Consider the following 25,622-nt stretch of genomic DNA (forward strand, 5'->3'; position numbering starts at 1 on the left):
TGTATATACACTGTACGCATCAATTTTTTACCCTTAAAATATATTATATAAATTATTTTAAAATGCCAAAAGGCCATACCTGCTGTCCAAGCACCACCCACGAGCAGACAAAGATTCAACTCCCCATGCAGCCACCCATGCTCCACGTGAAAGAACACCAGTATTGGTCTTGCCAATTCCCACATGCTTATAAGACTATAATATATTATAAGCCTAGAAAGCTACAACTAATAAATATATTATAAGCCTATAAAGATAATATATACAACAACTAATATATATTATAAGCCACTCATGCCCCACCCCAACATCTAATATATATTGTACGCAATTTTTTTGGAACAACAAAAGTGGAGGAAGTATTTAATCAGGCTTTTAATCAGGCCAGGCTTTTAAAAAGGCCAGGTCGAGCCGAAAAAAAGCCTTTGACAGGCCACAGGCCAGGCTCAGGCTTATCAAATTCTTCGTAGGCCAGGCTCAGGCCTATCAAAGCCTGGCCTGGCCTGGCCTATTTGTTGGTTTTTGGCAAAAGTCCCACATTGGTTGTGTATAAGGAGGAGGGGAAATTCTTTTGTTATAAATAAAGCCCTCCTCCTCCTTAGTTAATCATCCCACAAATATAAGCCTTCTTCTATTTTAAAGGCTATTTGTATTCTTTCTCTCTTTGTAATATTTCCTCTATTAGTGAAATATTTTGGTGTTCTCTTTTATGTCTATTTAATAGCTATTGTCGGGTATAGTTGTTGTCAATTATTGTCCTATTAAAATTACTTGTCTTGGTAGTTCTGTCTAAGGAAAGTGGGTTTTAAGAGGGACCATTGTGACCCCTCATCTTTCCTGGGAATCTACCTTGGGGTGATTTTTAGTACAATCGTTTTCACACTAGTCACCTAGATAATAGTTTTCAAGGTGAATCTGTTATTGGTGGAAATTAACCCGAATTCCACAACAATTGGTATCAGCGCTCTTGGTTTATTTTAGTATGCTCTGTGGTTGCGGCTTAGGCTAATCTTCCACATCAGAAAAATTTCCTTGGGATAATTGACATTCTGCATTGGCAGCTATTAAATAGAATTTGTAGCAGAAATGGCAGACGCTTCTTCATCTTCAATTTTGGCAAGAAATGCTGTGACAAATGTTAGATTTGCAGTGGAGATTTTTGATGGCACCGGTCATTTCGGCATGTGGCAAAGCGAGGTTCTAGATGCCCTATTTCAGCAGGGTCTAGACATTGCTATTGAAGGAGAGAAACCAGATGATGTTGAGGAGAAAGAATGGAAGAGGATCAATAGAATGGCATGTGGTACTATTCGATCGTGTCTTTCTAGAGAGCAGAAGTATGCATTTTCTAAGGAAACTTCTGCAAGTAAATTGTGGAAGGCACTGGAGGAGAAATTTTTGAAGAAAAGCGGTCAGAACAAACTCTACATGAAAAAGAGACTGTTCCGCTTCAACTATGTACCAGGTACCACTATGAATGATCACATTACTAGCTTTAATCAGCTGGTGACTGATCTGATGAATATGGACGTGACTTTTGAAGACGAAGATCTGGCTCTGATGTTGATGGGATCACTTCCTGATGAGTTTGAGTATCTTGAAACTACTCTACTTCATGGGAAGGTTGATGTGTCTCTCAGTGAAGTAACTGCTGCCTTGTATAGTTATGAATTGAGAAAGAAAGACAAACAAGAAAACACAAGTGTCGAAGCAGAAGCTCTTGTTGTTAGAGGCCGTTCCAAGAGTCAGAATAAAGGAAGCAGAGGGAGATCGAAGTCAAAGTCCAGATTGAGTAAAGATGAATGTGCCTTTTGTCGAGAAAAAGGGCACTTGAAGAAAGAATGTCCCAGGCTAAAGAATAAAGGCAAACCTGAAAGGGGGAAGGCTGTCTCAGAATCAAATGTGGTCGAGTATGATGATGGAGATTCAGATTTCGCATTCGCTGCTACGCCATCAACCAGCTGTTCCAGTTCATGGCTGTTAGATTCAGCTTGTAGCCACCATATGACCCCCAATAGAGAATGGTTCTTTGATTTTAAAGAACTAAAAGGTAGAATTGTCTACACAGCAAATAATTCACCTCTTGACACACTTGGGATTGGTTCAATTCGCTTGAGGAATCAGGATGGATCAATCAGAACCTTAACAGGTGTCCATTATGTACCAGATTTAATGAGAAATCTCATCTCTGTGGGAACCTTAGAGTCAAAAGGTTTAGAAGTGAGGGCAAAAGATGGGATTATGAGGATTATCTCTGGTGCACTGGTGATAATGAAGGGAATCCGAAAAAGAAACAATGTGTATTACTTTCTGGGTAGTACAATTGTTGGGACAGCAGCAGTGGCAGCTTCTACTGATGAACAGGAGTCAGAAGCAACCAGGTTATGGCATATGCGCTTGGGGCATGTTGGTGAAAAATCCTTGAAATTACTGATAGATCAAGGATTATTGAAGGGTGATCGGGCTTGCAAATTAGCTTTTTGTGAGCATTGCATCAAAGGGAAGAAGACGAGGGTGAAATTTGGAACAGCAATCCATGATACTAAAGGTATTTTGGATTATGTTCATTCAGATGTATGAGGGCCTTCCAAGACAACTTCATTGGGAGGAACACACTATTATGTCACCTTTGTTGATGATTTTTCCCGGAGAGTTTGGGTGCATCCAATGAAGACAAAGGATGAGGTGCTAGGATTTTTCCTTAAATGGAAAAAGATGATGGAGACTCAAACAGGCAGAAAAATCAAACGTCTCCGTACAGACAATGGTGGAGAGTACAAAAATGATCCATTTCTGAAAGTCTGTGAAGAGGAAGGTATTGTTAGGCACTTCACTGTCAGAGGTACACCACAACAGAATGGAGTGGCAGAGCGTATGAACCGGACATTAGTGGAGAAGGTTCGGTGTATGTTGTCTAATGCTGGGTTAGGCAAAGAATTTTGGGCTGAGGCTTTGGTCTATGCTTGTCACCTTGTCAACCGCTTACCATCGACTGCTATTGTGGTAAAACACCATTAGAGAAATGGTTTGGAGTACCTGCTACAGATTATGATTCCTTACATGTGTTTGGTTCCACTGCATACTACCATGTTAAGGAGTCAAAGCTGGATCCAAGAGCAAAGAAGGCGATTTTTATGGGGATCACCTCTGGTGTGAAAGGCTATCGTCTTTGGTGTCCAGAAACAAAGAAAATAATCTTCAGCAGGGATGTTACCTTTGATGAATCTACCATGTTGAGAAAGGTGACTTCAGAAAAATTGGAGCAGACAGATGGAACTCCCAAAAAGGTGGAGTTTGAAGGAAGCAAATTTGTCCCAACCAGTAAAGAAAATGATGTTGACTCTCCTATGGTAGAAGAAGAGTCAGATGAAGAAGAGGTTCAGACCCAAGAACCTCCACAGCAACATGAATCAATTGCACTCAGAAAGGGAAAGAGGACCATTAGACAACCTGCTCGTTATGCTGATATGGTCTCTTTTGCATCACCAATTGCAATTGATGACGTTCCTGCCACTTTTAAAGAAGCAGTTCAAAGTTCAGAACATAAAAAGTGGAGGATTGCCATGAATGAAGAAATGCAATCCCTTCAAAAGAATCAGACGTGGAAACTAGCTAGTCTTCCGAAGGGAAAGAAGGCAATTGGGTGCAAGTGGGTATATGCAAAGAAAGATGGATTTCCTGACAAGAATAACATCCGCTACAAAGCAAGATTGGTGGCTAAAGGCTACGCTCAAACGGAGGGAGTTGATTATAATGAAGTATTTTCTCCAGTTGTAAAACATTCCTCCATCAGAATTTTGTTGGCTTTGGTAGCGCAGTTGGATTTGGAACTAGTTCAGATGGATGTAAAAACTGCATTTTTACATGGAGACTTGGATGAGGAAATCTACATGACTCAGCCAGATGGATTCAAAGTTGCTGAAAAAGAAGAGATGGTGTGCAAATTAGAAAAATCGTTGTACGGATTGAAGCAATCTCCAAGGCAGTGGTACAAGCGATTTGACAAGTTTATGATAGGGCAGAAGTACACAAGAAGCAAATATGATCATTGTGTGTATTTACGCGAGCTAGAAGACGGATCCTATATATCTTCTTCTTTATGTTGATGATATGCTGATAGCTTCCAGGAGTCAGACAGAAATTGCGAAACTAAAGACTCAATTGAACAGGGAGTTTGAGATGAAGGATCTTGGTGAAGCGAAGAAGATTCTAGGCATGGAGATATCAAGGGATAAGAAATTGGGGAGGCTTTGTTTGTCTCAGAAAGAATATCTGAGGAAGGTACTAAAACGTTTTGGCATAAATGAGATGTCAAAACCAGTTAGTACACCTCTTGCTCCTCATTTCAAGCTCGGTGCATCCATGTCACCTAAGGATGATGCAGAATGGGAATACATGTCAAAGGTTCCGTATGCAAGTGCTGTTGGTAGCTTGATGTATGCAATGGTGTGTACAAGACCCGATATTTCACAGGCAATTGGGGTTGTGAGCAGGTATATGCATGATCCTGGAAAGGAGCATTGGCAAGCTGTGAAATGGATTCTGCGGTATATTCTGAACACCGTAGATGTTGGTTTGGTCTTTCAGCAGGACAAACAAGATGGTCAGTGTATAGTTGGGTATTGTGATTCAGACTATACAGGTGATTTGGACAAGCGTCGATCAACTACTGGTTATGTGTTTACATTTGCAAAGGCACCAGTCAGTTGGAAGTCCACCTTACAGTCAACAGTGGCTTTGTCTACTACAGAGGCAGAGTATATGGCAGTTACAGAGGCTGTGAAGGAGGCAATTTGGCTTCAAGGGTTGCTTGGTGAATTGGGAATGGAACAAAAGCACATCAAAGTGCACTGTGACAGTCAGAGTGCTATTCATTTAGCAAAGAACCAGGTTTACCATGCAAGGACGAAGCACATCGATGTTCGATATCACTTTGTACGAGAGATTCTAGAAGAAGGTGGAGTCATAATCCAGAAGATTCGGACCACTGAGAATCCTGCTGATATGTTGACAAAAGTGGTAACTGCGGTCAAGTTTAAACATTGTTTAGATTTGGTCAATATTGTTACAAATTAAAAGATTGTTTTTTTTAGAGATGTGTGTGGAATTTGCCAAGGTGGAGATTTGTTGGTTTTTGGCAAAAGTCCCACATTGGTTGTGTATAAGGAGGAGGGGAAATTCTTTTGTTATAAATAAAGCCCTCCTCCTCCTTAGTTAATCATCCCACAAATATAAGCCTTCTTCTATTTTAAAGGCTATTTGTATTCTTTCTCTCTTTGTAATATTTCCTCTATTAGTGAAATATTTTGGTGTTCTCTTTTATGTCTATTTAATAGCTATTGTCGGGTATAGTTGTTGTCAATTATTGTCCTATTAAAATTACTTGTCTTGGTAGTTCTGTCTAAGGAAAGTGGGTTTTAAGAGGGACCATTGTGACCCCTCCTCTTTCCTGGGAATCTACATTGGGGTGATTTTTAGTACAAACGTTTTCACACTAGTCACCTAGATAATAGTTTTCAAGGTGAATCTGTTATTGGTGGAAATTAACCCGAATTCCACAACACTATTCCCACCCCTATATACACGTAAACAATCAACACCTAAAAAAATATTAAGATTTTAATCATCATTTCCATTGGTAATAAAAAAAAGAAGAAAATCCAATGCTTTTGGTTATGGAAATGATGGAAGGAAAACATCTTAGAATACCCTAAACCAAAACTGTAAAAGATATATTTTCTGATACAATTTGGTTATGGTAGTGATGTTCCACATCATTGACAATCTTTCAAGGTTAGCCAAATCATTCCCATAATTGCAGTTTCTGTCCCCCTCTCTTCCATGATATTGAAGGCTTTCTCTTCCCATCATTTTATATATCCTCCCTTTTCGCATTCTTTCGTGTTACCTGAGATCGCGGAAGCGACGATCGGTTGAACTTACATTTGCCAGTTCTGGAGGATTTGTTGCATTAAGACTGCCAAAATGCAGCCTATGGATATGTTGATGACATTAACAACATCATTGTTCAGCTGCAAGAAGAAAAGCCATAAAAGAATCAGAGTTTCAGCTTGACAATGATAAACAAATGAAAGATGCTTGGAACATGGAACTTAAGACAGGTTTATATATGGCCAGTGCATCTATTTTACTCAAACTTGAGAGAGGGTGTCTGGTACGGGTATATATCTGACACGGATGCGTTTATCTTTTAAAAGGCTTTTCCTTGTATTTGGATACTTCAAGCAAAATAAAGAGTCGAAGTAACATAACAGGCCACTACATGGATAACAAAACATTTTCATCAAACAGAAAATTAACACGAAAAATAATCTTTAGAAGGCAGCTCTATAACAGGTTGATATCTCTAAATTTACGATTTGATCATCCAAAAAAAGGGTATATGATTCTTGCTCACTATAGCTTTCTGCAGTGCTGCCTGATCCAAACATCACTAGACTCTAACAAAAGGACATACATGAAATCATCTCCTTGCTACACCACATAGGCACTTCCTTCCTAACACTAACATCTACAAGACACACAGGCAATACTTTTTTTTAGAAGACACACAAACAATATTTTTTTAAAAATAATGTTGGATGTCATAAACCAGTATTGAATCTCATGTGCATTCAATCTCATGTGCATTCAATTTCTCTCCTGCTTGTTTCAATCGAGACTCATTAATCTTTAATCTCAACCCTGATCACTGACTACCATTGTTATTACCCATATCAGGAGCTCCTTCCAAAATCAATTCAGAACCTCCACCATGCACAAATTCTAAATTTAAACAAAACTCAAGCCGCTCTTTACAGGTTTTCAACTTGATACCTCATTTGGTTTTAAGACACCCTTTTCAGATTTTCATCTTGAACCCCCTTTTATTCTTTTTCTTTATTCTTTATTCTTTTTTTTCTTTTTTTCTTTTTTTATTCAAACAAAATATCTCTTAACCGCGTCGGAATTCACTGGATAGGGTAATTTCGATCCGTCCATCTCAGTTAGGACCAAAGCTCCCCTAGAAAAGGCTTTCTTGACAACATAAGGTCCTTTCTAGTTTGGCATTCATTTTTCTCGAAAATATTTTTGGATAGGTAAAATCCTTCTAAGCACCAGATCTCCTTCGTGAAATTCTCGAAGGCGAATTTTCTTATCGTGTGCTCGTATCATACGTTTCTGGTACATCTGACCATGAAAAATATCCTTCAATCTCTTTTCCTCAATCAAATTCAATTGGTCATATCTGGCTTGTACACATTATGCCTAATTTAGCTTCACCTCTAACAAAATCAGAAGTGAGGGAATTTCCACCTCAATAGGTAGGACAACTTCCATCCCATATACTAAAGAAAACATAGTTGCCCCAGTCGATGTCCGTACTAAAGTTCGATAAGTAAAAAGAGCAAATGGAAACTTCTTATGCCAGTCCTTGTAAGTCTCGGTCATTTCTCTATGAGCCTTTTAATGTTCTTATTATCCGCCTTCCCTGCCCCATTCATCTTTGGGCGATAAGGGGTGGAATTATGATGCTTTATTTTGAATTGCTCACAGATCGAGTCCATCATCTTATTATTTAAATTCAATGCATTGTCGGAGATAATCCTCTCTGGAAAGCCATATCTACAAATGATCTCATTCTTTAAGAATTTACATACTTTCGAATGGGTAACATTAGCATAGGAAGCTGCTTCTACCCATTTAGTGAAGTAATCTATAGCTACCAGAATGAAGCGATGACAATTTGAAGCTTTGGGCGAAAATTTTCCAATAACATCCATGCCCCACTTTGAGAATGGCCATGGAGCTTCATCACATGCAACAGATGAGGAGGGGTATGTATCCTATCTCCATAAATATGAGATTTGTGACATTTTCGAGCATAATTGATACAATCAGTTTCCATAGTTGACCAATAATACCCAAATCTCATAATTTGCCTAGCCATAATATGCCCATTATCATGGGTACCACATATTCCTTCATGCACTTTTTCAAGAATTATTTTGGCTTCTTTAGTGTCCATACACCTTAATAGAAATTGATCCAGACTTTTCTTGTATAGGGTGTCACCATCGAGCACATACCCTGATGCCATTCTTATAATGATTCTCTTGTCATTCTCAGTTGCCTATTTTGGATAACTCTAATATCTTATATATTGCAAGATATCATAATACCAGGGATTTCCATCTTTTTCTTCTTCAATATTAAAGTAATGAGCTGGATACTCATAAGGCTTCATTTTAATGGACATCATATTTGAGTGTTCATTCATCTTAAATGCTGTTGTTATAGTGGCCAAGGCATTTGCTATTTGGTTCTCTTCTCTAGGGATGTAATTGAAAGTTACTTCTTCAAATTTTTCAACAAGTTCTATAACCAATTTACAGTATTCTACAAGTTTGGGATCTTTTGTCTCCTATTCTCCCCTAAGTTGGTAAATTACCAAAGCTTAATCCTCATATACCTTGAGCATTTTTACCTTTCACTCAATAGCAGCTCTAATACCCAGAACACAAGCTTAATATTAAGCCATATTATTTGTACAATCAAAATTGAGCTGACTGGTAAAAGGATAATGCTCTCCATCTGGTGAGACCAAGATTGCCCCAATTCTATGTCCCAGGGGATTTGAAGCACCATCGAAGTTCAACTTTCAATATTTACTGGTGGATGTAATTGTTTCTTCCACTGAAATACCATTAAATCCTCATTTGGGAAATCAAAGCTCAATGGCTCATATTCTTCAGAAGCCCTACTTACAATGAATTTTGCTATAACACTCCCTTTAACTGTTTTCTGGATGACATACTGGATATCAAATTCGGACAACAAGATTTTCCAATGAGTTAATCTTCTAGATAATGCAGGGATACCCATTAGATAATTAAAAGGATCAAGCCTGAATATAAGCCAAGTAGTGTGATATAACATATATTGACTAAGCCTTCTGGTAGCCCATACTAAAGTACAACACAAATTTCAATTGGTGAGTATCTAATCTCACATTTGGTGAACTTCTTACTGAGATAATAGATAGCCCTCTCATTCTTTTCAGTTTGGTCATGTTGTCCCAGTACACACCCATTGAATTTTTATAAACTGGCAAATAAAGAATTAAGGGTTTGCCCAAGATGAGTGACACTAAGATTGGAGTATTCAAAAAATATTTCTTTACTGCTTCAAAAGCTTATTGACAATCCTCACTACATTCCCTTGAGTTATTATGGTGAAGAAGGCGAAATATAGAATCACATTTTTTCAGTCAACTGCAAGATAAATCGAGCTATATAATTCAATCTCCCCAAAAATCCTCTAACCTCTTTTTGTGTTCTTAGGGGTGGCAAATCTTGAATGGATTTTACTTTATCTTGATCTATTTCAATTCCTTTTCAACTTACTACAAATCCCAAAAGCTTTCCAGATGTCACCCCAAAAGTACACTTATTTGGGTTAAATTTTAGCCGACATTTTCTTAGCATTTGAAAAAGATTTCTTAAATTCTCAATGTTTTCTTTCTCTGTTTTGGATTTTACAATCATATCATCGACATAGAGTTCTATTTCTTTATGCATCATGTACTGAAACAATGTTACCATAACCCTTTGATATGTTACCCCTGCATTCTTCAATCCAAACGGCATTACTTTATAACAAAACGTTCCCCACATGGTGACAAACGTTGTTTTTTCCATATCTTCAGGGTGCATTTTAATTTGATTGTAGCCAGAGAAACCATCTATAAATGAGAACACAAATTTTCCAGTAGTATTATCCACTAAAGTGTCTATATGTGGCAAAGGAAAATTATCCTTTGGTCTGGCTCTATTGAGATCTCTGTAGTCGACACATTCAAACTTTCCCATCATTCTTTGGTATTGGAACAATATTTTCCACTCATTCAAGATATTTGGCCACCTTAAGAAACCCGACATCAAATTGTTTCTTCACTTCTTCTTTAATTTTGAGCAATATCTTAGGTCTCATTCTTCTCAGTTTTTGTTGTACAAGATTACATTCAGGTTTTATCGGTAGTTTATGGACAACCAATTCTGTATCTAAACCTGTCATGTCTTTGTATGACCAAGCAGATACATCCTTGTATTCTTGAAGTAATTCTATCAAATTATGTCGTCCTCCAACATTTTTATCCTCAAATTCAAGATCTCAGTAAGCTCCTCATGAGGTAGAATCTGTTTATCTTCATTTTCCACCTTTTTTTATAAATCAGAAGGTAGTTCACATCCCTCGTCATCATCACAATCTTTGATTTCCCCTTGACATATAGGTGTCTCGAAATCAATCTCAGGGTCAGAGTCATCAACATTCATATTATTGATATATGAGTTCCTTAAAGAATAACGAAAGAGAAGATATATATACATATATACATATGGGAGAATCTTTTCCCAAATAAATAAATAAAAAGAAATAATACATACATACAAATATACATATATATACCAAAGAATGAAAAAAATGCATGGGAGAATGTTTACCATTTTAAATTAATAAGAATGCATCTTTTATTGAAAGCAAGCAAAACAGACAACTTAACCCTTTACATAAAATAACTTATTGCCCCAGGGTATGAACAATAAGGAAAAGTTCTAGTGCATTACTCTATAAAAGACTTGTAAACTACAGACAATTCCTCCACGGACCAATTGTTCAATGCGAAGCCCGGTGGTGCAGGGTAAATGCTCATAGCTCTCATTTCTTCAAATTCATCATTTGTTATAACATTAATGACTAGATCTCCTAAGGCATTCTCAACCATCATTTCCTTGTTTCTTGGATTCCCTTGGAACATATGCCCTCATGATACGAAATTAATGCTCAACGGCGGGAAGGTCATTCCCAACTAAGGTCTTCACCAACCAATCTTAACTTTCTCATTTCCCGACTCTTTTTAATGCCTCTCAACTTTTCTCTTAAGGTTGGCTGATACCCTAACCCAAATCGATCCCTTTTAGCAATAGGGTAAAATAGATGCACATGTCCTTGCAACTAACTTCCTAACCCTATTCCAACCTTCGCTCCTCTTTCGAGGGTCAGTTTGAGTCTCATTTTAGTGTAATTGGACAATCTAGGCCTTGGTATCCTTTTTCTTTCGACCACAAATATGGCATTAACAAATTCTAATGCTCTAAAAGAACATTCAACAACTTGCTCATCCACCTCAATATACGAAGCAGTAGTAGAAACAGAAGCAATGATGTATTCTTCAGCGTGAATACATATCAACCTTTCATCAATTAAAAATTTTAGCCTTTGGTGCAATTTCGATAGAACTGGACCAGCCTGATGAATCCAATGCCTTCATAACAAACAGTTATACGTAGGCATAATGTCCATCACGAGAAACTCCACTTCATAAGTTGCTGGACCAATGGTTAGAGGAATATCAATCTTGCCTAACACTTCTCTTTTAGTCCCATCAAAAGCTCGAACTACACTCTGACATTTTCTCATAAGTGTACTATCCACTGACAGCTTCTTCAGAGTCACTAAGGGCATTACATTTAAAGTTGAACCATTATCAACCAATACTCTGGACAAAACGTGCCCGTTGCACCTAACAATGATGTGTAGAGCCTTATGACTGCCAATCATCCCATAAGGGATTTCATCCTCAGAAAAAGAAAGAAAGTAATTAGCTTGTACATTGGCAATTAATCGATCCAACGTTTTTATGGGTAACTCCTTCTAAACAAAAGTCTGATTCAAAACTTTCAACAAAGCATTTTGATGGGCTTCTGAACTTAGAAGAAGTGATAAGACAGAGATACAGGTAGGCAACTTATGTAATTACTCAACAATGATGTACTCGTTATGTTTTAGAAATTTTAGGAATTCCACTACTCCATTCTCAGTTAAAGGTCCATTAATGACGGGCTCATATTCTTTTATCTACAAATCCACCTTTTTTCCTTATCAACAGTAACCTTCTTTTTAGGCTCCTTAGGTTGGTTAAGAGAATAACACCTACCACTTCTAGTAAAGTGTCACACCTCACCTATTTCTTTTATTACCTCTCCCATCTGACAATCATACCTCCATGGTACCTGTTTATTATATTTGTATGGAAACGGAGATGGAGGTGTGATAACCACCTTTAGAGCTATCTTTTATGTCACTCGAGTCTTGGGAGTAATGATTAGGGGACAACTAGCATTGTAGACCTCTTTAGATAATCATTCAGAAGCACAAATTTCCGCTTCTTCTTCTTCTTCTTCTGTAACTTCTTTAAAGAACTCAATTTCTTTATTATCCATGATTTCTTGTAACAGCTCTAAGAAATCAAGACACTGTTGTATATTGTTTCCTTCATAGGTATGATAATGGCATACCTCTTCACTATTAAATATTTCAGATGATGGATTGGGTCTCAAAAATCCTACCTTAATCATTTGACACCACACCCAATGCATGGGTGATACCACCTCACTAACCTTCTTTATAATTCTCGTTTATTTCTCTTCAATAACTGTGTTAATCCCTACTCCTGCATGGTTCGACAATAGATTTTGAGCTACATTCGACTATTCACTGTCACCAAAATTGATGACATTTCTTGTTCTCAAACCTTGAACAACATTTTTGAACGCAATGCAATTTTCGATGGAATGTCTGGGATGTAACCCCCACAGACAGATAAAGGTAACCAGATCCGATACGGGGTGTCACATTTAGGCCACCGGAGCGATCCACTGTAAAAATAGCGGAAAATTTAAAACTTTTATTGAAACATGTAACTTATAAAATCAGTTGTCACTATTTAAAAATAAAACAGATTTCCAAACTCGTATATAAATCAAAATACAATTACATGCCCCCTAATCACATGTACCATACTCTGCAACAACGCCAGATGAACTCCCTTACTAAAGTTGATAGATGCACTGGTACAATTCTTTTAACCTGAAAAGGTGAGTAATAGAGTGAGCTTTGGAAAGCTAAGTAATACAGAACTACCAGATGATGCTGAAAAACGTGCAGATACAGATAAACATATTTTCCTTATTGGTTCAGATATTTACAGATTCTTTATGCTGAGAAGAGATCCTACTGATATTTCAGGTGGTAATGGACAATGAGCTTTAGTTTCAGAGAAATATTTCGGATGACTGAGTTCAGGAGATCAGAATAGGTTATCTAGTGTGTTCCCAAAAACCATGTAAATTTTCAGATCCTTTTAAAACATATATATATATACCCCCATCCCAACACATCATAATGTGTAGGTTCCCCAGAACTATACACCCAACCCAACACATCATATAAGGCCCTGAGCACAAAGCCGAGGAACCTACAAAAATTCTTCCTTCAACAATACCCCCCATTTAAAACATTTTTCCGTCATTAAACGGAGATATCAGAAATCAAAACAGAATTCAGAACAGATATCAGAACAGAATCCAGATCAGAAATTAGAACAGAATTCAGATCATGTATCAGAATAGAATTCAAGTTAGAAATCAGATAAAATAATTATATAATTAGGGAACACACCAGAGTTTACAAATATTATTCAAAGGTACTGGATAATCTTAGCAAGTAGAGAAATACGGATCTTCAATATACCGATAGAATGTCAGAATTTAGAATCACTATTGTAAAAAGTTCAATAACTGACGGAATCATCAGTTATTCAGAATGTGAATTATCAGGATCATATCTTATTCGGACAGTTTTCAGAAGTTGTACGTAATCAGAAGGGTATTCAGGATCTTTTACATCCATATCAATTGAGTGGATAATCGAACAACTTAACAACGAAGATTCAGAACCTTAACAATCTATGTCGACTGGTCAATTCATTTTCCTTCCAGGGTATTTACTCTTTAATACCACAAATTCTTGTTCATATATCATTTTTGAAATTAACGTTGAATAAATCTTCCAATGTCTTTATTTCATGTTCACGCTTTCACCATATCATGAAATACTGGCGTACTTGATTTTGTAATTCATAATCCATAAGAACATTACATCATATATGTTCAGTAACATTTCCAGATTCATCCAACTCACTTATTCAATCCTCATTCCTTGTGGTTACTTAATTTATTTAGCATTCAAGTCCATTCCAGATACTTCGGGATTTTCCAGAGTAATTCAAGCGTTCCTGATTTTCAGACACATGTTGCACTTCCGTTCCATTCAATTTGGTCTTCGTGGTTGATTTGTCAAACAAACATCTAATTCTTGGTACTGAATGCGATCCAGATTTGAACTAAGTTGAATACTTCCAAAATTTATCATCGAGTTAAACTTAAGAAGACGAACACGCATTCCAGTAATATCTATGCCATTCAGGTATTGACATAGCTTTAGGGTTGATCTACTCACTTAAATTGTTTTCTATTATCTTTGAAGGTAGTCCAATAGCTATATTTATTTGGATTCCTTAATTAATTCAAGACGTTTACTTAGTTTAGACCATAAGGTTATTTTGGTAATTTTGGTATTCAGTTTTATTCCATTCATTTCAGAGCTCGAGGATATCCAATCATTCCTGAGCTTGGTGATATTCTTGGGTCATTTTTATTACAGGGATATTTTTGTCATTTTACAGATCTACGGTATTTCAATCTTTTCCTTCCATCCGGTCTTATTATTTAATTAAATCTTATCATTTACTTCAGTCCTTTCGAATAATTATGACAACAGAACACCCCGACAATTTATTCTTAAGGTATTTACTCATAACTCGGATATTTCTGGGTCAAGTGCCTTCTCAGATTTTACAAACGGAATATCAGGAATTTTCCTGCACTAAGTCAGGATCTTAACAATTAAATCCGTACTTAATTGAGTTACGAATCCTCTAAGTATTTTCTCATTCAAAGTCAACTCAGACTATTCTACCTCTTAAGGGCATTTCCGTAATTTCTTAACCAAATAATTTCGATATTAGCTCTTAACGAAAATAATATAATTTAGAGATCCTATGATTAATTGCTTTCTTGAACATTCTTTGATCTTGAAATGATTCCTTAAAAGACTTCTAGTATCTAGCATAAACCTTCTTGGGGTTAAAAACCAGTTATGCATAATTTCCAAGTAAAACTAACATTTCTTATGCACATCAATAGTTTTAGCAGATCAATAATTCTTTTCAGATTTATTAATACACTTCCAGAGACAATTCTTGTCATTTTCCAACATAAGGGTAATTTCATAACTTTACCTAATCGAAATATTCTCATAATTTATCATCTAAGTACCTTTAATGAGATAAATTATAATTTACAATCCATGGTTGATTCTTTTATCACTTAATTCCAGAACTTGTAATTTAATTCCAACTGTCCTCCAATTTCTTATAATAGTCATCTGAGCCATATTCAGTTATCTACTTTCTACCGTATTCGTATATAGTGTAGATCTTCATTAATTACACATATGAGACCAAACATTTCCATTCATGCATTTACAATACCAACATGTTCTATAAAGCATAAAGAGGTAGTAAAGTATTACCTCGATTTTCGTGCAATACTGATCGACCATAAAATTCTATTCGAACGCCCTCGATCTTGAAATCATCTTCCAATAATTCCTCAGATACATATCAACATAAATTATATCAGAAACGGAGCTTAATTGCGATAAACAGATCGAATCGGGTGATAAATCAGTGAAAGATGGCTTACCGGGTTCGAATTTGGCGAAACGGACTTCGGATTCAGATTTAGGACGTCGAAAGCATAAAATATGACTTTTTGGAAATTTGGAATTTTCGGTCAAAATCAAATTCAACGGGTTTGACCGGCAATTTTGAGGTCTTCGGGTTCGAATTTCGAAAAATGGACAGCTGAATCGGATTTGGAACGTCGAAAAATGTCAGGATAGGTATACTCAGTCAAAGTCAAAGGTCGTTTAATGCCCGGTCAAAGCCAGTCAAAGTTTTGGTCAAAAAGTGGTCAACGTCGGTCAACGGTCAACGGTCAACGGGTCGGATCAATGGGTCGAGTCAAAGGGTCGGGTCGGGTCAACAGGTCGGGTAAACGGGTCGGGTCGGGTCGGGTTATGACCGGTCAAACCGATCAACTATGCACCAAAACCGGTCAAACTGGTCATTTCGACCATCCCCACGTGCAGTGGCGGCGCGTGGGGCCCCTTCCGGCTGCCTAAAAATCATGGAAAATTCTTAAAAAATTATTTTGAGCGATTTTGAGATACTTACAAAGCTTGGTTCACAATTTTGAACGGCGGAGAGCTCGATTTCAACAAATTGAAAACTTTGACCGCTTCACCTCCTCACGCGCTGCCGTCGACGGAGACCAAGGATGACACCGGCAGACTCGGAACGGAACAAGGAACACGATGGTACGGGAGGTGTCGTAAAAGGATGACCGAATCGTCGTGAATCGATGAAAAACCAACTAAAACTGAGTTATTACCGACGATACTTCCGACTGAAATTAACGACGAACGATGACGATTCACGACGAAAGGTTTGAGGGGTTTTGTTCCTTGGTTGACAATGAACACAATGGTGGTTTCGGATCGTCGATCGGAGGTTAGACGGCGAGTAGATCGGAGTTGAAAGTTGGGTCAACGGAAGAGAAAAACTGGGGAAAATATGCTGCCTGCGCACGGGGGAGAGATTTATAATTCAACATATATAAAAATTGGTTAAATCATGGGTTTAGCCATTGAATTTCCTACACTTTATAAAACGGTCTACCAACTTTAAAACTTTACAATTGAATCCCCAATTTCTTCTAAAAATACCAATTAAATTCACCACTTTATAATTTCTTAAATTTAGCCCCTAAATCGGGGTATTACACGGGATTCCAGCGTAGTACTCTCATTGAGCACTAGCATCGTACCAGTTGGGATAAGTCAGTTCTATAATATCTGAAACAGTTCCTTATAAGTCATCGGGATATGATCGAATTGAGGCCTCTCTCTTTCTCTCCTCTGATCCCTTACCCCTTGTCTATTGTCATTTTGTGTTGATGACCCTATTCTTTGAGGTCGGGACACAGTGATATTATTAGAATCATATTGCCTCACATTGCTGACTTCATTTCCTTTTTCCTCATTGGCGGTCTCTTATTAGACTTCCCTTACTCTAGCTTTCCACTTTTGACTGTCATTTCAATCATTTATCCAGCTATAACCATATTAGAAAAACTTTGATAAGGATTACCTATAAGGTATGTGAAAAAAAGGAACCCTTAGAGTATTGATGAAAAGCATATTTGTCTCATCCTTTTCTAGTGGTGGATGGACTTGCACAACCATATCCCTCCATCTTTGAGCATATTATCTAAAACTCTTATTAAACTTCTTTTCTATTCCTTGTAACATCATTATGTTAGGCCTAACATCCTTCACATGTTTATACTGCTCGAGAAAGGATTTAACTAGGTCTTTCCATGACCTAATATTAGTTCTACTCAGTTGATTATACTATCAGATTGTTAAACATGTCAAGCTTTCTTGGAAGCAATGTATCAATAATTGATTATCCCTATGTATCCAATCATATTTCTACAAAACATTGTAATATGAGCAGAGGGACATCTAGTACCGTCAAATTTCTCAAAGTTAGGAATCTTGAACTTCGGGGGCAAAACCAAATCAAGAACTAGACTAAATTCTTTAGGGTTGATTCCACACACATTGGTATCTTCTTTCTTAGCTCTGATGTCCCTTCTAACTATTTCCATTTTTCCTTCAATTGTTTGTTTTGTTCATTTTTAGCTTCTTCATCAAGATCAGGAACCTGAGGATATTGATGTTCTTCAGGATGTGAACTAGATCCAGGACACAAATTCATAGAGGCACAGACTGGATTGATGTGTAATTTCCCAGTATGAACAGACGTTTCTTGAATGTTCTGAGATTACGTTGGGGTGAAACTTGGGGGTAAAATGGTCCCTCAGTTACAGTTCCGGGCACAAGACTTTTTCCATGTTCAGGATACCTTCCTTCAAGTAGACTTGCAAACTTAGCAAACATTTCTTTATGATCATTCATCATGTCTTCTTGTATCTTCCTAATATTCTCTTGCAACTATGTTGAGTTCTCTCAATTTGAGCGATTTTTTCATCCATGGCTTTTTTCCTGGTATTATAAGGATGCTTGGAAGTTTCCAGTATTTTGTCACACAGTCATGTTGTTAATGTTGATATTTTATTAATGAATATGAAATATATGCCTATGAATGAATAAAATACGATGCAAAAAATTTAAATGCATTGTAAGAAAAATAAAAATGCATATGCAAAATGCAGGGTGTTGATCCTGGAATGACTCTTTAGAACAACTTTTTATATTATAAACGAAGTTCAATTATAAGGTTGGATCATATCACAGATAAATCTGCATTATTTCTCTTATTTGTTGTATATGTGCCAGCAACTCCATAATCCTCTAGTTCTATTCAGCATCAGGCTCCAGTTCTTCACTTACAGCAGCAGCTTCATGAGACAGATTGATCAAGTATTGAGCTATTTCTTGAGCATGCTCTACGTAACAAGCAATGAGGTCATCTCTTAGTTTAACCCTCGCCTAAGCTTGCTCCCACCGATAACGCCACTTCATAACCCCCTCATAAGGAACTATTGGAAGCTCATTTGCTCTCCTCTGAAAATCCTAAACCATAGCCTCAAGCGCACTCACTCGTTTCTTCAGACTTTTGACTTCTCCACGGGTTGAGCTACCTTCCCGGCTTCAATATCGTTGTAATGAAGCTTGATTCTCTTACAATCGTTGCTCTAAAGAACTGTTTTCTTTCGAGAATCTTAGCTTGATGCCTACTTTGCTTGAGCTCTTCCTTACTTTCTCCAGCTTCCCTCTTTAGGCTTGCCACTTCTTGTCCCCATTCAGCAGGTGATTTACTTGAACTGGAAGGTGTCTGAGATTTCACCATTCATCGGTAGGATAATTGAAGATCATCAAACTCCGATCGAAGTTGCTTCTCCACTTTTTCAATCTGATCAGCTCGACCCTTCTGAATATCAATCTCCAACTCTTTTTGATACACTTCATCCTCTAACTTTTGCAAGGTTACTCTCCATTGTTTCCTTTCTACCTCGAAGTCACGTTTAGCTAGTTCTAACAGAGATGGCACCATTCTCAAATGTTCTTCCATGGGCTGAATATTTTCAGGATTCACCATAGGGACATTATCATTTACTCGATTACTTCTCTATTGCTTGTACTCATGATATAACTCGATATCATAAGTGAAGAGATTCACACGACGAGTTTGTTTCCATGCCTCAGCAATCCCCTTGACTTTACCCTTATATTGTTCTCCTTTGAATGCAAAATCTGACCCTGACAAGTCCCGTGTGGCTAGAATGAATTGTCTTGACTCATACTGTCTAGAAACTAGTAGAGGTGCATACCCGACAGAACCCCAGATACCTGGAAAAGGAATCCAATCTCGTTCTCCACATATGTAAAGTATATCTGAAGAGACATTCCATGAAGCTCGCCATAAAATATCACCATCCCTGATATCCTTGAAGATAACCATCTATTTCTCTTCGGTGAAACCCCCATGCCATTCTTTGGAAAGAAAATCCTTCAAAGGTAAAAACCCGTCCAGAAACACTCGTTCTAGTGCCCTTTTAACGTGCTTGAAGTGACTAAGAATCCATACTAACAGCAGGGGCACACACCCTATAAATTATCCTTCATCTTCGCGTCTACAAGAACTCAAAGAACGAAACGTCTGAGCTAGAATAGCTGGAATATGATCCAAATGCTTGTCTAATCTCTCGAACAGGTCGACAACAAATACATCTACATACCCTAACACCTTTGGAAAAATAATAAGCCCATAAATCCCCAGAGAAAACAAGTCATGCTTTTTCCTCTTGTCTGAATAATGATCAATTATTTCTTTCAGAGCAGTCCAAGAGATGCACTCGTTGTCTCCTTTCTTCTTAATGTTTCTAACAACCCATTCTTTGCTCATTCCAGTCATCAAGAGTAATTTCTTTTTGAATGAAGGAGTGATTGACAACTTGGTGTATATTCTATCCATCTGAGATCTCGAACAACGGATCAAAGCTCGATACTCCTCTATGGTAGGTGTCAGATCCACTCTCCCAAATGTAAAGTAGCTATAAGCGGGATTTCAGAATTGTGTCAAGGCTCTAAACAGATTTCGGTCAATTTGAACATCCAGGAGATAAGATATATCACCATACAAATGATAAAACAACTACTTATCGACTGCTTCCCAATGACTCTATAGTGTCTGGATCCACAAGTGACACCGATCCAATCGCAAACAGAGATAGAAGTGGACCAGTTAGTTGCTAAGAGGTGGTGTGGATCATGAGTGATATAGGATTTTAAGGCTAAAAGGGTGGATTCATCAGTGCTGATGTTGGGTGAATTCGAAGACAAAATAGCCATAAACGTTGCAAATAGCAACATAAACATAAGGGGAGGGAGAAAGGGAGTTTTTAACATAAGGGTGTGTTTGTATATAATGCAAATCGTGAAGAGAGAAACAACTGAGTGTAGTGCTTCTCTATTTTTAGTTCAGTGTCTTTAAATAATTTGGATTTAGGGAGGGTGTCATTTTGAGTCATAATTTTAAAAATAAATGCCTACAATACATGGCATGAAAAGGTTGGGTGTGGGTAAAATACAAGTCATTTTTTATTGGTTTGGTTGTTTAAAGTCATGCTCTTTGGCATTTGGGTATCTATCCGTGTTCAATGTATCATGCATTCTTATATATAAATTGGTTGAGGTGTTCATGTCAGCTCTGTGGATGAGAACTTTCTTATTCAATTTTAAAATTGTAGAAATCCATCTAATTTGTTGTATAAACTATAAGTTGATATTCAGAATTTCTTTCTTTCCTTAGTTTATAAGAAACAGCATTTGATTTTGTGAGAGGATGCAGTCAGTCCACTTAAAGATGTACACGAGTATCGTAACAAAGTAGGGAAATTACTATACGTTTTTCACACTAGGGCACAACACCAGCCATAGCAATAAATTCGAATCCAATTTTCCTTTCTCGATTGAAGCATATAGACATAGATATCGTGCTTACTCTTTTTCACTTTTCCTCCATTTAGGTCTTGGGAGGTTTCTAATGAGACATACAATCGGGATAGATTTGTGCGTTTATATCTAATAAATTCTTCTTACCGAGAAAAAAAATATAGACATAAATATTCATTGTCCGAGAAATAAATTGTGGGAAAAATTGTTCAGATAACTTATGTGAAAAGTTAACTCTCTTCTTATTATCAAATTTAATGGAACATGTAATACACTAGGCCACAAAAAGCACATAAGAAGAGAGTTAACTTATGAGAAAAGTTAACTCTCTTCTTATTATCAAATTTAATCGAGTATTTGTTTTTCTTCGTATGTTCTAGCATCATAGTATACAATGCAGATCTAGTATTGAGGACCAAAAAGTAATTTAACTCTAAACTTGGAAGGGTGCCAAGGCCCTATTGTATTTACATCAAACAATAACTTGAATTGGCACAAAGAAAATATTCATATCATCACAAATTAAAAATAAATATAATACCTTTTAATCTAATTTTTTTATGATACCGTAGAATGTGGAGATACGTCTAATTACAATATAAAGGAAAGCCCAAAATAAAGTGGAAATAGAAAATGAGACAATAGAAGATGGAAACCATAATTATTTGAAAACTATATATAAAACAGATATTGAGAAGGACCTGAACCAGGGGTGGATGGATTAAGTCCCAGTCCACTGCTTGTTTTGCAGCAAAAATCCGTCAAAGAGTTCTCTTCTTTACCTTTTTTGCAAATCTTTGTCGAACTCTCTCGTAGGTCTTAATGAACCACCATGGTCTTTCAGTTTTGAATATAATGTATGCCGTAGTCAGTCCCAGCACCAACCCACATCCATACCCCATCAATATTGAAAATTTCCAGTTCATTCCATCATCATCATCTCTATCAGGTTTAGCTGGAGTTCCCTCATCACTATCACAGCTTTTTGATAATGGCAATCCGCATAAACCCAGGTTTCCTAAGTAGGAATCATTAGTGAAAGTATCAAACTGCTTGCCTTGAGGAATAGGTCCCATGAGATTATTCTTAGAAAAGTTCAACACGGCTAAGAACCTAAGATTTTTCAACTCTGTTGGAATTCTTCCATGGAGTTTGTTTGATGAGAGATCTAATGATTCAAGCTCTGACATATCACCTAATGATGATGGAATATGACCTGTTAAACAATTATGAGAGAGGTTCAGGACAATAAGTGAGTGAAGCTCTCCAAGTGTTTTAGGAATTTCTCCGTAGAACTGATTGCTGGAAAAATCAATAACTGTCCATATAGTTAGCAGTTGCTCAAACTCTGTTTCCAACCCTTTTATTGTAAAAGATATGTTGATGGCATAATTCCACACTCCAAATGCTGATCCATCTGTCATATACTCTGGTTTATCTTTTTTTCCATTCACTTCTTTAATGGCATGCAAATTTTCAAAATATTTCATAGGTAAATAGCCACTGAAGTTGTTATGAGAAATATCAATGAGACATAAACGAGTGAAGGAAACTGTAACTCCTGAGCTCCCACTTCACCATAGAATCTATTCGATCTCAAGATAAGCACTTGCAGTTGATCCAAATTTCCTAACCAATTTGGGAATGTGTCATTCAAATAGTTGTTTCCAACGTCGAGAAGCTTCAACTCTTTGCAATTACCCAAAGATCGTGGCAGTGACCCTTCTATTTGGTTGTCGCTGATTCGAAAACTGCGTAAGGTGCAACTCTTACCAAAATTTTCTGGTATTTTACCATGAAAATTATTCTTCTCTAGGTCAATGTGTGAAAGAGAACTCATGTTTCCAATGCAATCTGGAATTTCTCCGTCCAAACTATTCTTGTATAAGAAAAGAACCTTAAGGGAACTCAGATTGCATAATGAGGAAGGAATTTGGCCTTGCAGAAAATTTGGAACAGAGTTAAAATTAGGAGTTTGAATAATCTTTGAAATAAATAAAGTTTGTAATGTAAAAATAAAATATTTTGATAAAATAATTTTGGAATTTATTTTTTCAGTTTAATATTTAGTTTGGATGCAAAAACTGTAAAGCTTACTAATATTAACATGTAACTAAGTAAAGAAAAATGGAAAATAATATTATACCTGTTAAGTTATTATCAGAAAGCTCAAATTCCTCGAGAAAAGTTAAGTTTCCAATAACTGATGGAATTTTTCCTGGAACATATAAATAAAGTTACTAAAAATATTATTATGGTGAAGAAACTAAATAAAAAAGTTAAAACAAATTACAACAATATTTATTATTAAAAAATGTTCAATGGTTAGTAACTCATCATCTCTTAAGTACATCATTAAAGCAAGATGAGTTATTTAGCTTACCTGATAAGTAGTTATCTTCGATAGAGACATACTTGAGTGAAGTCAAATTTGAGATTTCTACTGGCACAATTCCCTCCAAATTATTACTATCCAAAAACAAAAAGTTTAACTCTTTGTTTTTGAATAAACTCATTGGAACTCTTCCAGAAAGTTGACAATATTCCAAATTAAGATAATGTAATCGAGGAAGATAATCAAACATATCGGAAGAGAAATAACCAAAGAGATTGTTGTATGCCAATGAAATAACTTGCAACGAGGAAATGTTGAAGATTGAGTAAGGAATAGAACCTGCGGAATAAATAACCAAACTTCAATTTTCCAGCATAATGAAAAGAAAACACTTAAAACTATGATAAAATTCCCACATAAAAAATTGTATCAATCCAACCTTTAATCTATTATTTCAATTCATCTAAACCCAATTTGTTGAAAAATGTTTACATGACTAATAATAGAACTTGTAAAAGAAAAGAGAAGAAATACGATATGGTACCTTTTAAGTTGTTTTCAGAAAGGTCAATCAATTCAAGAGAAGTAAGATTTCCAATACCCGATGGAATTTCACCTGAAACATACAAAAGATTTGTAATGAGAAGCTATTTCCTTATTTTTTATTCTTCGTTGGGAGCTTTGCTTTTCAAATGTCCTTTTTCATATTTTTCCATCATGACTGCTTTGTATGTGATTAAATTTCTTCATGTTGAGCAAAATAATGAATTGTATAAGAGAAAAAAATAGAAATGTGATATTATACCTTTTAAGGTGTTATTACAAAGGTTAAGATACTCAAGAGAAATAAGATTCTTAATATTTGATGAAATTTCACCTGAAACATATAATAAATTCGTCAAAATCATAATTTTACCATTTACAAAAGCTCTAAATAGTTTAAATTACAATTTAAGCATATCTTTACCTGAGAAGTTGTTATGAGAAAGGCCAATATGCTTAAGAGAAGTAAGGTTTCCAATAACAGATGGAATTTCACCTGAAACATATGATTAGATTCCGTCAAAATTTATTAATATTTACTTCTAAGGTTGTTGTTTAAGTCACAACACAATTAAACTTAATTCTAATCTATTTCAAACTATTTTTAATCAATGCTGGTGTTTTTGTTTTGCAAAAATCTTATATTTTCAACAAAATAAACTAAAAATATGATATTATACTTGATAATTTGTTATAAGAAATATCTATGAATACTAGAGAAGTCAAACTTCCAATAGTCGATGGAATATCACTTGAAACATATAATTAATTCCGTCAAAATTTATTAATGAGCACACTTGAGGAGAACACAACTAAACAATAAGGAAAAAGGTAATGGAATAAAAGCGAACGAAATACGAATGAGGAAATGTGTACCTTTGAGGTTATTGTAACCAAGATACAAAGATTGGAGCACAGTCAAATTTCCGATTTCTGTAGGTATACTTCCTTCAATAGAGTTGTTCCATAAAGATAAAAACATCAACTCTTTGCACTTGAATAAACTATTAGGAATGCTACCAGAAATTTGATTCTCAGCCAAGCTTAAAACTTGCAATTTCGACATGTTATCAAATATTCCTGACTCTAGATGGCCTGTAGTGAGATTGTTAATTATAAAACAACTTTTATCTAATGAAAATAAAAGAGAACGGAATGCAAATAAGGAAAATTTACCTTTGAAGTTGTTGAAACCAAGATACAAAGATTGGAGCATAGTCAAATTTCCGATTTCTATAGGTATACTTCCTTCCATAGAGTTGTTCCACAATGATAAATGCCTCAACTCTTTGCACTTGAATAAACTATTAGGAATGCTACCAGAAATTTGATTCCCAGCCAAGCTTAATACTTGCAATTTAGACATGTTATCAAATATTCCAGACTCTAGATGTCCTGCAGTAAAATTGTTAGTTACATATATCTTTTAACTAATGAAAATATATTCATTATCGAGAAAGATATGGAACCTGAAAAAGAATTATTAAGCAAGACCAGCGTTTCTAATTTTGACAAATTGCCCAAAGTAGATGGGATAACACCAGTGAAGTTGTTGCTACCAAAGTCCAAATATTTCAATCGATGCAAATTAGTTAATTCGGTAGGTAAAGAGCCATGGAAACTATTGTGATGAATGTCGAGCCAGCCAAGAAAAGATAAATTTGCCAATTGAGATGGAATGGTGCCCGTGAGATCCATACTTGACAAATTCAGAGCAGTGACTCTGCGGTGTCTG

At 36.2% G+C, this 25,622-nt stretch overlaps 1 protein-coding gene across 6 annotated transcripts; it reads right to left on the reverse strand.

Annotated features, from left to right (window-relative positions):
• Positions 1-15,345: 15,345 nt before the first annotated feature.
• Positions 15,346-25,278, reverse strand: LOC120202980 (receptor-like protein 43). Of its 6 annotated transcripts, XM_039203358.1 has the most exons (7): positions 24,764-24,972; positions 24,312-24,383; positions 23,889-23,960; positions 23,393-23,683; positions 23,156-23,227; positions 22,586-22,947; positions 15,346-15,374 (listed from the first exon to the last, which is right to left on the reverse strand). In XM_039203358.1, exons 1-7 carry the CDS (start codon positions 24,951-24,953, stop codon positions 15,360-15,362), a joined length of 1,074 nt encoding a protein of 357 aa, XP_039059289.1. In that variant the 5' UTR covers positions 24,954-24,972; the 3' UTR covers positions 15,346-15,359. The 6 variants fall into 6 exon arrangements, with proteins under 6 accessions (XP_039059289.1, XP_039059287.1, XP_039059286.1 ...); XM_039203356.1 differs by lacking the exons at positions 15,346-15,374; positions 24,764-24,972 and adding an exon at positions 25,064-25,278 and having other exon boundaries at positions 22,452-22,947; XM_039203355.1 differs by lacking the exon at positions 15,346-15,374 and having other exon boundaries at positions 22,452-22,947.
• Positions 25,279-25,622: the final 344 nt, after the last annotated feature.

This window comes from Hibiscus syriacus, unplaced genomic scaffold (genome assembly GCF_006381635.1).
Source record: "Hibiscus syriacus cultivar Baekdansim isolate YM2019G1 unplaced genomic scaffold, ASM638163v2 tig00009009_pilon, whole genome shotgun sequence".
In the NCBI taxonomy this organism is placed as follows: Eukaryota; Viridiplantae; Streptophyta; class Magnoliopsida; order Malvales; family Malvaceae; genus Hibiscus; species Hibiscus syriacus.